General features: G+C 35.5%; 1 protein-coding gene across 2 annotated transcripts in view; it reads right to left on the bottom strand.

Annotated features, from left to right (window-relative positions):
• Positions 1–12408, bottom strand: part of PIG-A (phosphatidylinositol glycan anchor biosynthesis class A) — an 87615-nt gene that overhangs the window by 13537 nt on the left and 61670 nt on the right. The window contains exons 1-7 of one of the 2 annotated variants that reach the window (XM_071660785.1): positions 11823–11933; positions 10046–10202; positions 8575–8754; positions 6420–6538; positions 3978–4093; positions 3377–3468; positions 2139–2341 (exon numbers count right to left, since the gene is read on the bottom strand). In XM_071660785.1, the coding sequence (XP_071516886.1) occupies positions 2139–2341; positions 3377–3468; positions 3978–4093; positions 6420–6538; positions 8575–8754; positions 10046–10202; positions 11823–11860 (905 nt within the window). In that variant the 5' untranslated portion in view covers positions 11861–11933. Of the gene's footprint in view, positions 1–2138; positions 2342–3376; positions 3469–3977; positions 4094–6419; positions 6539–8574; positions 8755–10045; positions 10203–11822; positions 11934–12408 lie in introns of those variants that run through there. The other variant, XM_071660786.1, reaches the window with a different exon arrangement.

Consider the following 12408-nt stretch of genomic DNA (forward strand, 5'->3'; position numbering starts at 1 on the left):
ACATGGTAATGCAAGTTATAAGACATACAGATGGTGGATAACAAATAACAGTCTCTTCTTTTTGGTAATCTGTGCACTAAGCCATTGGGAAAAGCATTTGTTGATCAGCATTCAACCAATTAATGTCTTAGGCCAGTAATTTTGAGCATTTACCAAGACACGGTGAATTTGTTCCTTGTACTTTAGCCTACTTTAGTGTGCACAAGAGACCTATAAAGTTTGAAAAAAGATCTGAAGGTGTTAGTGTTTTAATGTGGGCAAAAATAAAAGGAAAAAGCAAATTTGGATGTGAAAATAGAGGTTATAAGGTGTACATACAGATGGTGACTATAATATGGAGGTCAAAACATGTATAGATGGTGATTATCTCATGCTGTTCTAACCAAATGCACCTGTGAGTACCATAACTTATGAAAGTATTTCGATACTATCATCACTAAAAGCAACTGTTATCTTTCATTAATGTATTTAAAACAATCACAATGTTTATAATCATCAATTGTGATATTACCAATATTCCAGTGAAGCCCTTACACATTGATTATAGGTAATTAATAGTAATTGTTATAAAGGCCTTGTTTAGCTCTCACTCTGATTTGTGCTCAGTGATAAAGAACACATCTTGAGTGCTATTCAAGGTATTTCTGTACAACCATTCTCCATGACTTTAAAACCTCATAAAATGTATCATTTCTGAATAAACTATAGTTACACATGAGGAATTTCTGACATAATTAAAGTATCACACATCATTTACCTTTTAACTCTAATACCATTTACATACAGAAGATCAGGTTCTTAAAGACTTTACATGCCTTTTTAACACATGTCTAGTTTGATAATATGGACAGTCTTCAGAATTACAACTGTACTTCATAATGATTCACTTTCATAGTTTGTTAAGTGTGATTTACACTACTACTCAATACTCCTCTTTCAGGTACATAATACATGTTATTTATTTATATTTATTTTGCTTTGTCGCTGTCTCCCGCATTTGTGAGGCAGCGCAAGGAAACAGATGAAAGAAATGGCCCAACCCACCCCCATACACATGTATATACATACACGTATATACATACCTGTACTGATACAAAAACATTTCCTTCAGCATCCACAAGTAAAATATTCCAAGCCCTTAGAGATTCATTCACATTAGCTGTCAATGCTTTTCCTGCTTCACCTCCTAGTATTTACCTATATAATACAAATAATCACCAAACTTTCATCCAGCACCAATAATTTTTCTTATCAGCAATGTCAGCATAATTTTACCATACATCCTAACCAATAAATTTATATTTGCAGCATTCTCTGAAGTTTCCATTCTGTCCTCTCTGAACCACAATGTCTCTTTCACAAAAGACTACTCATTGGCATATTGCACATGTGAAGCATCTGAAAAAATTTTGGTGATAACATTAGACATATGAAAGAAAAAATTTATATACTGCCACTAGTATTCTACAACACATCATATTTGGGTGGAAGGTAAATGACTTTTATGTTCAGTTTGTATAAAATAAGCAACCATGTATAGAGACAGTAACAGCTGTAAAGAAGTATTACTTATACCCTAACTGAGTTCACCATTAAAGCTATCAACAGTATGTTGATGGTAATAATGCCAGGTCAGCCTAACCTACTACTACATCCGACATGGTAACAAGCTGAATTGCAACAGAGTATAAATGAAACCTGTTACGAATGCATTTGACTGGTTTCAAACAAGTGCATTAGGAATAATGGGGACATGATGAACTGTTTTCACTAAGACCATAAAATTGTTTATACGTTGAGCATGTAATGAGTAAACAAAAAGTTCCTCCAATTACCTTCCATTGTCATAATCAGACCATCTTCATCTATATTTTCGTGGTAATGGACCCATTGAGGCCTGTTCAGTTAGAAGGAAAACAATCAGGGATTTGGGTTGTGCATATGCAAGTAAATGAGTAGAAAGTTTTGGTGCACAGCACAAAGACTGGCTCACCTGTACATGCTTTTAAAAATATATTCCATAGCTGTTAAGTCCTGGTAGCTCTAAATGGACCTGTTAGGGAACACTTTGACTGTGTGGCTATCTACCAAAGAAAGAGAAATTAATCATTATTCAGTATCACAAAATCATTACTAACCCAGAGCAAACTGCTTCACAGATTGCTATGCAGAATGCCTCAGTAAGTGATGTATTCAAAAATATGTGTCCCTGAACCAGTACACCATGAACGTCAGCATGAGGTACAGCTCCAAGAAGCTTCAAACGCTCATTCCCCACTTCATCTCGAACTTCCTCTAGAATGCTGCGCTTTGGTCCATCACCTCCAATTATGAAATTCACCTGATCAGAGTAGAGCATCAGTTCAATTATATGTACCAAATTCAATAAAGGTATAAATGTTCTAACCAATAAAAAACAAACAAGAAAACTAAATGGTAGTGCTTGTGAACCATAGCCAATGATTTCCATTTCTCATACTTTTTGACAGAAGTGAGCTATTAGTGCTCCTTAGAATCACTTCTTTAAGTGACTTGTTCTACTGAACTATAAAATGTATATCAGAATTTCAGCAACTGAATATAATAATCAAAGAAATGATATCAGGTGCAGGTGATCTGATTAGTGAGGTGCACAGGAAAGTTGTGCTGCTGAAGATACCCAGTATCTCTAATGGTTTATACAACACACTATTTCTATTAAGATATTGCTCTGAATGTAGACTACCAGCAACTTAAATCATCAAATTACACAAAATACAAATAAGAGGTGAGAAAGATATGGAATGAAGATTTTGAAGAGATGTTAAATGTGTTAAAAGATAGGCTGACTGATGTGGCGTCTTTGAGATGAGGTGGTATATTCAGCAAGCCAGTCCTGGTGAATGATTTGGTGAAAAGAAAGGAAGTACTGAAAGTCTTGCATATGATGAAGAGTGGCAAAGTGTTTGCAGTAAATGGGATTGCAGGTGAAGTTTCTCAAGTAAAAGGGGTGACAGTACTGCTGACTGGTAAGTCAATCTTTTCAAAGTTTGCATGGCCCAAGGTGAGACCCCTAAGGACTGAAAGATTGCATGTAGAGTGCCTATATATAAATGCATGCTGAACAAAAGTAAAACTTTGAACTTAAGTGACATAATTTTGTTTAGTGTTCCCTGTAAGGTGCATGGGGGAGGGGTTGCATGTACTGAGCATTTGTCTACTGAGTAACAGTACATAATATGTGGACTAGATATTGGCTTTGCTGCTTAATCCTCAACTTTCCATTATTAGTACAGAAAAAAAATCAAAATATCTTGTCTTCAAAGTCTTTGAGAGTGCTGAAGACATGTGGTGGCATTATATGAATATTGTAGGTTACAACAAAAAATCAACTGACCTGTGGGTACCGTTCACAGATGTGTCTTATTATTGCAGGCTGCAGATCTACTCCTTTTCTGTACTGTAGACGACTCATCACAACAACATTGACTGCAAAAAGGAAAATACTTTTCTTAATATGAATTCTGTATCTAAGGACATACACTGTAAAAATATAATTTACCAGACATGTATCAATAAGCAATGAATTAACACTGAAGTAAAACAAAAACATTTTACTACTTTGGCAAAAGATTAACTAGGCCTTCAGTGAATTAAATATATCATTTCATGTTTAACCACGTATATAATAAATCATTCAGTCATTCCAGATGCCTCCAAGCTTTGCTAATTTCATTTGTCTTATGTCCTATGGCAAAAATTAGATTCTTTCAGTTTTTATGAACATGTGTTATCAAGAAAACTGTTTCATGCACACAATGTCATCCTAGATGTAAGACAAGTCTGCTTTGTAAGGATACAAAATCTATGATCCAACACAAAACTTCAAGTTTTTCATGTAAGTCCATTTCAAAAGAACTATAGTTTACTTATAGGTAAGGAGTCCTGCATTACATTGAAGTTACACCTCTTTTGAAGTTGACAAACAAATCTCTTACTTTTGTTTAGTGGTCTCTGTGCTGGCTCAGGCTTAAAAACATGAGAATCCAGTGCATTGGGTATGACGGACACTTTCTCTTGATCCACGTTGGCTCTCAGAACAGTATTTTCCTTTCTGTGGGTAAAATCATTTTAAAATAATACAGACAGTATTTACATTAGCCTTATCAATAGATATGGATGTTATCTGACTTCCTACAGAAATATTCAGTCTCTACACCCTTTACTTTACGCAATGGTTCAAAAGAAACTTGGTAATATATTTCTTCAAATTCTACTCCCCCAATACATAAGTCATAAGTATATAATGTGAAGAAATGTGGTTTTTCACTACTTTTGTAGATTTCTCTTTATATATCTATCTCCTGGTATATGTTATCATATGTGCCAACTTTGACCTCAGTGATAATGTTATGCTTTAAACTGCTTTATCATATCTTTTCATTGTGGGATGGGGTGATTCTTTAATTGCAGATACCCAGAACAACTATCATGTGACATGGATTCAGTTTCAGTATTACTGTTAGATAAATGATGTTAAAAATAAGCATCTCAGTTGATTATAATACACTTAGGAGGTATCAAATTCACTGAATTACAGATCTGCCCCAAGGGACTCTTCTGCAGGGCAGTCACAAAGATCAAAAAATAATGCACCAGGGACACAGGTTGTTCTGTAATCTCAATATATAGTTCAGAGGAAAAACACAGGTTATATGACAAATCTATAAACCTGTCCATATAAGGAAACAAAAACTTGATAAGTTTTATGATAAAGATGCCAATTTATTAGGTGTGAAATACTGTCTGACATATTGTGTGAGAATTCTGATCACAGAGAAAAACTGCATTGGTCTTCATGGTGTTACAATATTAGACAATAACTAACATTTCCTAGACCAGCAAAATTAGACAAATGTATTCTCAAGATTATGTTGACAAAAAGTGACTGACGACAGTTGAAAAATAGAAAGGAGATCTGAGTACACTTGAGGATATCATAAGTCTGGAGACAGGGAACAATGCATATCCACAGTACATGTGAGGTGTCAGCTGGGGATGATGATACTATAAGAGTCATAAGAAAACCAAAAGCAGCAGGGGAAATTGATCCTACTTTCTGATGAACAGACACAAGTAGTCCATTATCTGAAGTATGAAGTGATCCAATTCTCAGAAAGTTCAAGCATATATGCTATGGCATTTGAAAACTCAAGATGCTTTACTTTAAATAGCCAACAATATGTTTGGACAACAAAAAAATACCAAAATGAGAGTCATGACAATATACAATATCATCAAAGGAATCATGCTCTCAGATGGTAACAAAAGGATGCATTATTCAGAGTGCAGACTGAAGAAAAAGGTAGCTGGTTTATTCACTGTACAAGAAATAACTGCCACTGAAAAATGCAGGCCCTTCCAAGTATCAAAACTTTCAGAAATCAAAGATAACCCTGAATAACTGAAGATTACCGTTCTTATAGTTCTCATAGCAGAAAGCACTGCAAAGACTAAAACTCTTCTTGTGAAAACAGATTATAAACACATACCGATCAGTGCTTAACTCTAACATTGAAGATGGAACTGCAAAGGAGGAGGATTCGGAAAAAATGATAATCATGTTTTTTAAGGTCCATCCCAACTTCATGTGTTTTACTGTTTAATCAAGGACTATGCAGAACCTGAACAAGATATGATAAGATGCATTTCAGTTGGAGAAAAATTAAGTAAGAGTAAGTTCCTAACAATTATTACATAATCAAAATCTTTTTATGCCTACATGCTTTTCCCATCTTAGCAAATAAGCATTATGAGTAAACCAACATTATCTTCATGTGCACAAACCTATTCAGTAGTTGTCATGTCCAACATGCAGCTAAGCAACAGAGACCATTCCAAGGTTTATCAAGAGTAACTTCATGTTATGCTTCAGCCCAGTGACAACGCATTACCCCTCCCTGGGGATAGGGGAGAAAGAAAACTTCCCACGTATTCCCTGCACGTCATAGAAGGCAACTAAAATAGGAGGGAGCAGGCGGCTGGAAATCCCTCCCTCCAGTTTTTTACTCTTCTACAAGAAGGAAATGAGAAGGAGGCCAAGTGAGGATTTTCCCTCTAAGGCTCAGTCCTCTGTTCTTAATGCTACCTCGCTGACATGGGAAAAGCAGAATATGTATGAAAAGAAAAAAACCTAATCCCATGCATGTTTCTCATCCTTCTGAATGTTCAGGCCCTGATACCCAAGAGCCTCCTTTACTCTATCCTTCCATATCCTTTTCAGTATCCCCTTCCCTTTCTCCCTCCAACTTTGAAAACATAACCACCTCTTAGTCAATATTTCTTTGCCCATCCTCTCCTTAAGTTGAAACAATTTCATAACTTGATTTAATTTACCTATCTCAAACAAAGATTTAAAAGAAAAAACTGCAAACACTTACCCAACATAGGAAACACAAATGCAGTGGTTGACATCAGCTAAGGAAAGTGCTAAAAAGTTGTTTGTCACGATGGCAGACATGTCAGCAAAGCCAAACAATGAGTGATCAGTAAACACACTCTGAAATAATCACAGCACTTAATTATTCTGCTCTGATTTCAACCTGAGGCAGGAAGCTTTAAAATGTCATGAGATGATGAGAGTAGTTCTATATGGGTCATCAAAAGATGATTGGAGCAGATTAAGGGTTATAGTAAATGAAACTTTTTAAAAAAAATCATAATGATACTTAAGAAATCGATGACATCAATACAGAAACTCTGTAGAAAATGATAAAGGAAATTACATATTTTTCACATATACAATGAATGAGCATTGATATAAGCTGCCCTCAAATGTTATAAGTGCCATGATATAATAGGACAATCATCTTCAGCAGCAAACTGCCATTATCCCTAGGGGAGAGGGAACATAGAAAACTAACCACAAAGAGTGTCTGCAAAAAAACACTGTCCATCCCATATATATTTTCAAAGGTGATACATGGGTAAGGTTTATCTTGAGTACAAGCATATGATGCTCTCAGGGTAAATTCATCACACATATGGTCACTGAGATTAGTGTATCTAATGGTGTCAGTACCAACAATCTCCCTCAGCGTGCCTCAGGCTAACTTGAGGGAAGGATGTTCATTCTTTCCACTTCCTGACTGCCACTTCATTTTGGGACTTTTACTTATGGGTGCTGTATTTCTTCCAACTGTGCTTCCAGACTGTTGGCTCTTACCTTACTAAGGTGGAGAAAGCCTAAATTCTTGCCTGAAAGCAGGAAAATGTAGGTACACATGAGATTCTAGGCACAGTGGGCACTCAGAATACACAATCAGGTGGCTGCTTCCTACAACTCCTACTTAATTCCTTGTCTCGTTCAGGAGATCAAGACTATCTGGATTCAAAACACTGACCTTGAATGCATCAGGAACCTTATCAAGCCCATGCCTAGACATCTTCAGTAATCAAGACCAAAGGAGAGATGACAAAATATTAAACTGTAAGTGTGATATTGCCTTTGAAAATGCATGGGGGAGGCACATCAGATTTCTTTGCAGACACTGCATGTTGTAAACTGGTAAATCATCATTATCCCTGGTGATGGGGAGAAATAACACTATCCACATATCTCCTACATGTTGCAGAAGGCAATTAAGAAGGGTGGGATCAGGGTGGGATGGAATTCCTCTCCTCCTGTATTCTTAGTTTTCAAAAGAAGGAAAATAAAAAGGAGCCATAAGAGGACTTTTCCTCTAAAGCATAGTAGTCTGTTCCTGGTGTAACCTCACTATGATGGGAAACAGTTAACAAGTATGTAAGAAAGAAAGAAGTTATGATGCACAAAATATGACTGAATAAAAAGTCTCAGTTCCTTCAACAAATAACCTCTTTACAGAGATATAAACCATCTGTTACTTGTTTGTTCTATATGTTCTATGTGCACAAATACTTAAGCTTCAAAAAATGATATGGATGATTGTGACATTACTAATGCATTTAGCAACATTACTGTATCCTATTTCAATTTCAGTAATGAGGGAACTCTTCATCCTATTACTCAGCTTGCCTGTAGCTAGATCCAATAAAGCTAGTAATCATTATCTAGGCTGCAGCTTACGTGAACACCAATTGGACAGTATATGTCCTTGTTCTAATTTCAACTTTTCTTTTTAGGGAACATGACTGGATGAAGTACAAGTTTGGAAAAGGAGTGTATCAATTTTAGGTCAATCAGACAATCTAGATAATGTCCAAGCTGTCTTAACTAGGAAGGATGGTCAAGTATATGTACTTCAAGCCCTGCTGGGACCAGATAGAAGGACCAAAAGATAACTCACAAAGACTAAACAGGTGAAATCTTGCTTTTCATGTAATATCGCAAATGCTGAACATGCCAAGTGAATGGTCTAATCACCCAAATGAAAAATAAAAATCTGTAGAAATACCAACAATAGTCAAAAAGTAAAAAAAAAACACTACCTTAATGTGTTCCTATGAATTATTACTCAAAAATCTTTTCAACATGTACATCATATAGAAAATACCACTTTGAATATGAAATAAACAAAGTTAATTGAAGTATAGGAAACACTGAATGCACTGCACCTTAAGTCCCATGGCCCTTGCAAGGTTCATGGCCTCATGTGCCATGGTAGAAAATGCTGAGTGGCCATGCACTATGGAGACTCTCTCTCGTAGAAAAATGTAACGCAGAAGGGGAATGGATGTGATGAAGGTGGGAAGCACGGACTGGTTATAAAATGTCTGAATTGGGAGGTAGTACACCTGAAAAACATGTAAAATTAGTATAAGCCTCCAAACTCACTATGCATGAATAGATATCGGCCCTTTCTAGTCAACTACGTCCAGTATGCTGTTTTCTTATATCTAAGAAAGCCTAAAAGTAGTTTTTTGAATATCTAGTGTTATACACATGGTAGAAATGTTAAAGATCTGCTTAAGAGTTACTGAAAATTTGGCAATCTCAAAGGTAAATTACTACATTCTTTTTACCATTATACAAAGGCTACTATTGGAAAGAATATCCCCCACAACTAGTTGTGTCAGAATAACATCAACATCCTATCACATTTTACCGAAGAAGAATCGTATCTGTAAGTCTGACCATAAGCCAAAATAATCTATATAGACTAATCATTAGAAACTGAAGTTTAAAATGCTCTCAAAGAAAGAAGTAAGAGGGATGTGCAAAGTCCACTGCCATTTCAAATCTGAGCATGGGATTTATAAAACAAGTACTTTCATAGAGTGCTTAGATAAAAATCTAATATCTTTGTGAAAATTCAAGGATGATGAAAAAATTGCAGCCTGGGCATCTGCGAGGATGTATGTACAGCTATGTAATGCAGTTGTGTTTGTACATTTATTTTGAAAGCATTTTTAGCACTGCTACCTCAGTGTTATGCTGTGAAAAATGCTTACATTATCAAGAAAATAAGAAAAATAAGCAATAAACCTAAAAAAAAACTATATAATGGTGCATTTTATTTCAATGTCGGTATTCTTTTGACAAAATAATAGAAATGTTTGGTGCTACAGATGAGTGACCAAACCAGACCACAAGACCTGGATGGTATCATTTACCCCTAATTTGCCATCATATCTTTATATCACTTTAATTCTATTGACATTCATAGACAAAAGAAGTGAATAAGTATGTTTTAATCAAATGATGTAATCATAAACTTTTACATATAACACATGCAATCACAACATTTTTTTTTTCAAATTTCATGCAGAAATATCCATCATTCATTACAGTTTACTTAAGAGAAATTCTACGTAAACCTCTCAGGAAGATTTTGGAACAAGAATGTTATGTCTAAAGTTATTAGGCATAAGCCCTGAGAGTGTGAAGTGCTCTGTTTACCTTAAATGTCAAGTCTAGGGATGACTAACTGTTTGATTGTATGGAAGGCTTTTCAAAGAGCTGTATGATAGCAATCTAGAAGTGAGCCTTCTAAAGTCAAGGAGGATGTGGTCTACTAAACTTCTAGTAGCAGGACCTATGGCAATTTTGACCATTCTCCAAAAGAATAAAATTTAAGAGATTTACCTTCAGCCCATTGGTCATGTGACGTATTCCTCTTCTGTCACCATAAACATGTGTGAGAACAATGACTTTGTGACCGCGATGCAGCAGGCATTGAGATAGTTGAAAGATATGTTCCTCAACACCCCCAACATTAGGGTAGAAGAAATCTGACACCATGCTGTGACAAGATAAAATACCAAAATTACATCTTGATTATGCAACAATATTTCCTTATATATAAGAAAAATACATGATCCCTGCAAACCTATAAATCAATAGATTTTAGCATAACCTCTTCTCTTAGTGAGGTAGCACCAGGAACTGGTGCATTACATGATAGCTAGAAAATGGATGTGAACGAATGAGCCCTTTTCTTCATCTGTTACTGCTGCTACCTAACAAATAAGAGGAAACGGAGAGGAAAGTGTGAAATATATAAAGATTTTCCCTCTGCTTCAATGACTTGTGCACTGTGTAGTGGTACTAGTCTACTGTCATGGAATTGTTACATACCATCTCCCCCTTTTTACCTGGTTTATAAAGTCACACAATTGTTTTGCATTTCTTTTGATGCAGCATAAACTATCAACCTGAGAAGGATCCTCCTGTCTTTAAAGGAATCTATAAATATTTAGTAAATCTAAGTATGCTGGTCCTCATATCTTCAGCAGAATCCCCATTTTACGGACAAATTAAGCATGGGGTCCCAGTACGTACACAGGTTTATTAAAGGGGTCTCTTCATAGCCAAAACTAATGTGATGATACAGGTCTCTGTTAATGCATCTCAGTTTCTACAAAGGAGCTATAATAGACTTTGGAACCTTTCTGCAAAATGTCCTGGGCTCCCACACAAAGTTTCTTATCAGTGAAATAAGATGCACATAGTTAGATCTGAAGAGATTACCTAATATGATATGTAGTGATACATCTAGGTAGTTCTCCTTATAAAAGGAACGAGACTATGAAGAACAATTGGTAAAATCTGGACTACTTCATCGTTAGACATATGCTCTTTAAAGCAAAATTTTCTGCAACATTTCTTGTATCTAAAGATGCTGAAGGTAGAAAGATGATATAAATTTGGAAAGGTTCCAGTTTAGGGGCACCACAGAAATTACTTATACTCAGAAGTGAATCAAAGCAGCGAATGTGATTTCAAACACTAAATTTCATCCTATGATAACAGATAATAACAAAGAGAGTTATGATGATCCGGGAAAATGAAGGGTAAAAGTAGGGTAAGCACTTCAAAAAAATAAACAGATCCTTTGACAATCTTACCTAACTCCCATAAACAATAAGTTTCCTGTAATCTCAATATCACTTTAGATGACCAATGTAAATGTCATGTTTGGATTTCGTAGCTGGGAAGTTTCTTCGCTGCGAGTGCTATGTTTTCGTAGAGTGAGCTTACTCCTCAAACCAGATGCAACAAATATGACAAAAGAAATATCATAATATCCTCGGAGTATTTCGACTATTACACTAAAATATTAAGGTTAAATCTCAGCTCCCCCAGATGCAGAGAAGAGGTTTCCATACATACAGTTGAATTATCCTATCATTTCAGCGACTTGACTTCATATATATTACTTGATCATCAAAGCCCATCTATCCTTTTCGTAGGGAAAAGAGAATAATGCACAAATTCAAGCTCGCCAGGAACCCATCACTTAGAACTATACTGACTCCACTGATATGAATTTCCTCCAAATCTATAAGTAATTTCTGAGGCGTTCCTGAGATAGAAATTTACCTTAATTTCACATTTACATCACTTGTGCTTAACTACTTACCATATAACATGTTTTGTTTGCTTTTCTTGATCTTCCATCAATGATTGCCCCTTATTAAATCCCTCAAGTAAACATTTCGTCAGTGAATGAAACAACAGGGATCATGGCTATAAATATTTACATCTTGCACTTTCGATTTCAGTGTATAATTATGACCATGAATATTATGAAATTTTTGTTACTTATTTTCATTAGATCATTATTATATCTAAAATCATTCAAAGAATGTTTTTGGAAGCGTATAAGAACGTAAATGCTAACTCCTTTGGCTTTCCCTAAGAGGTTTTATAGTTATGGGATCTCGTCATCAAGTTACGACCCCACCCTTATTGGTGATTTAAATGATGAATGAAAACGAATATATAAAGATATCTTCCTGAATGCTCTCTCAGTATTCGATTCGTAACTTGTGTGGAGTGTAATGTAAAATATTTATCATTCTTTCAGGAAGCACTAGTTTCATGTCTTCTAAGAGAAGTAAACAAAAGAAAAAAAGGATCTGATTTTACCTTTTTGAATGCCAGGAAATACGAGGCCATTGGTGGCCAACCGCAAGAGAATTATTCTCTACTTAGCAATACCTATG

Source organism: Panulirus ornatus, chromosome 72, assembly GCF_036320965.1.
Source record: "Panulirus ornatus isolate Po-2019 chromosome 72, ASM3632096v1, whole genome shotgun sequence".
Lineage (NCBI taxonomy): Eukaryota > Metazoa > Arthropoda > Malacostraca > Decapoda > Palinuridae > Panulirus > Panulirus ornatus.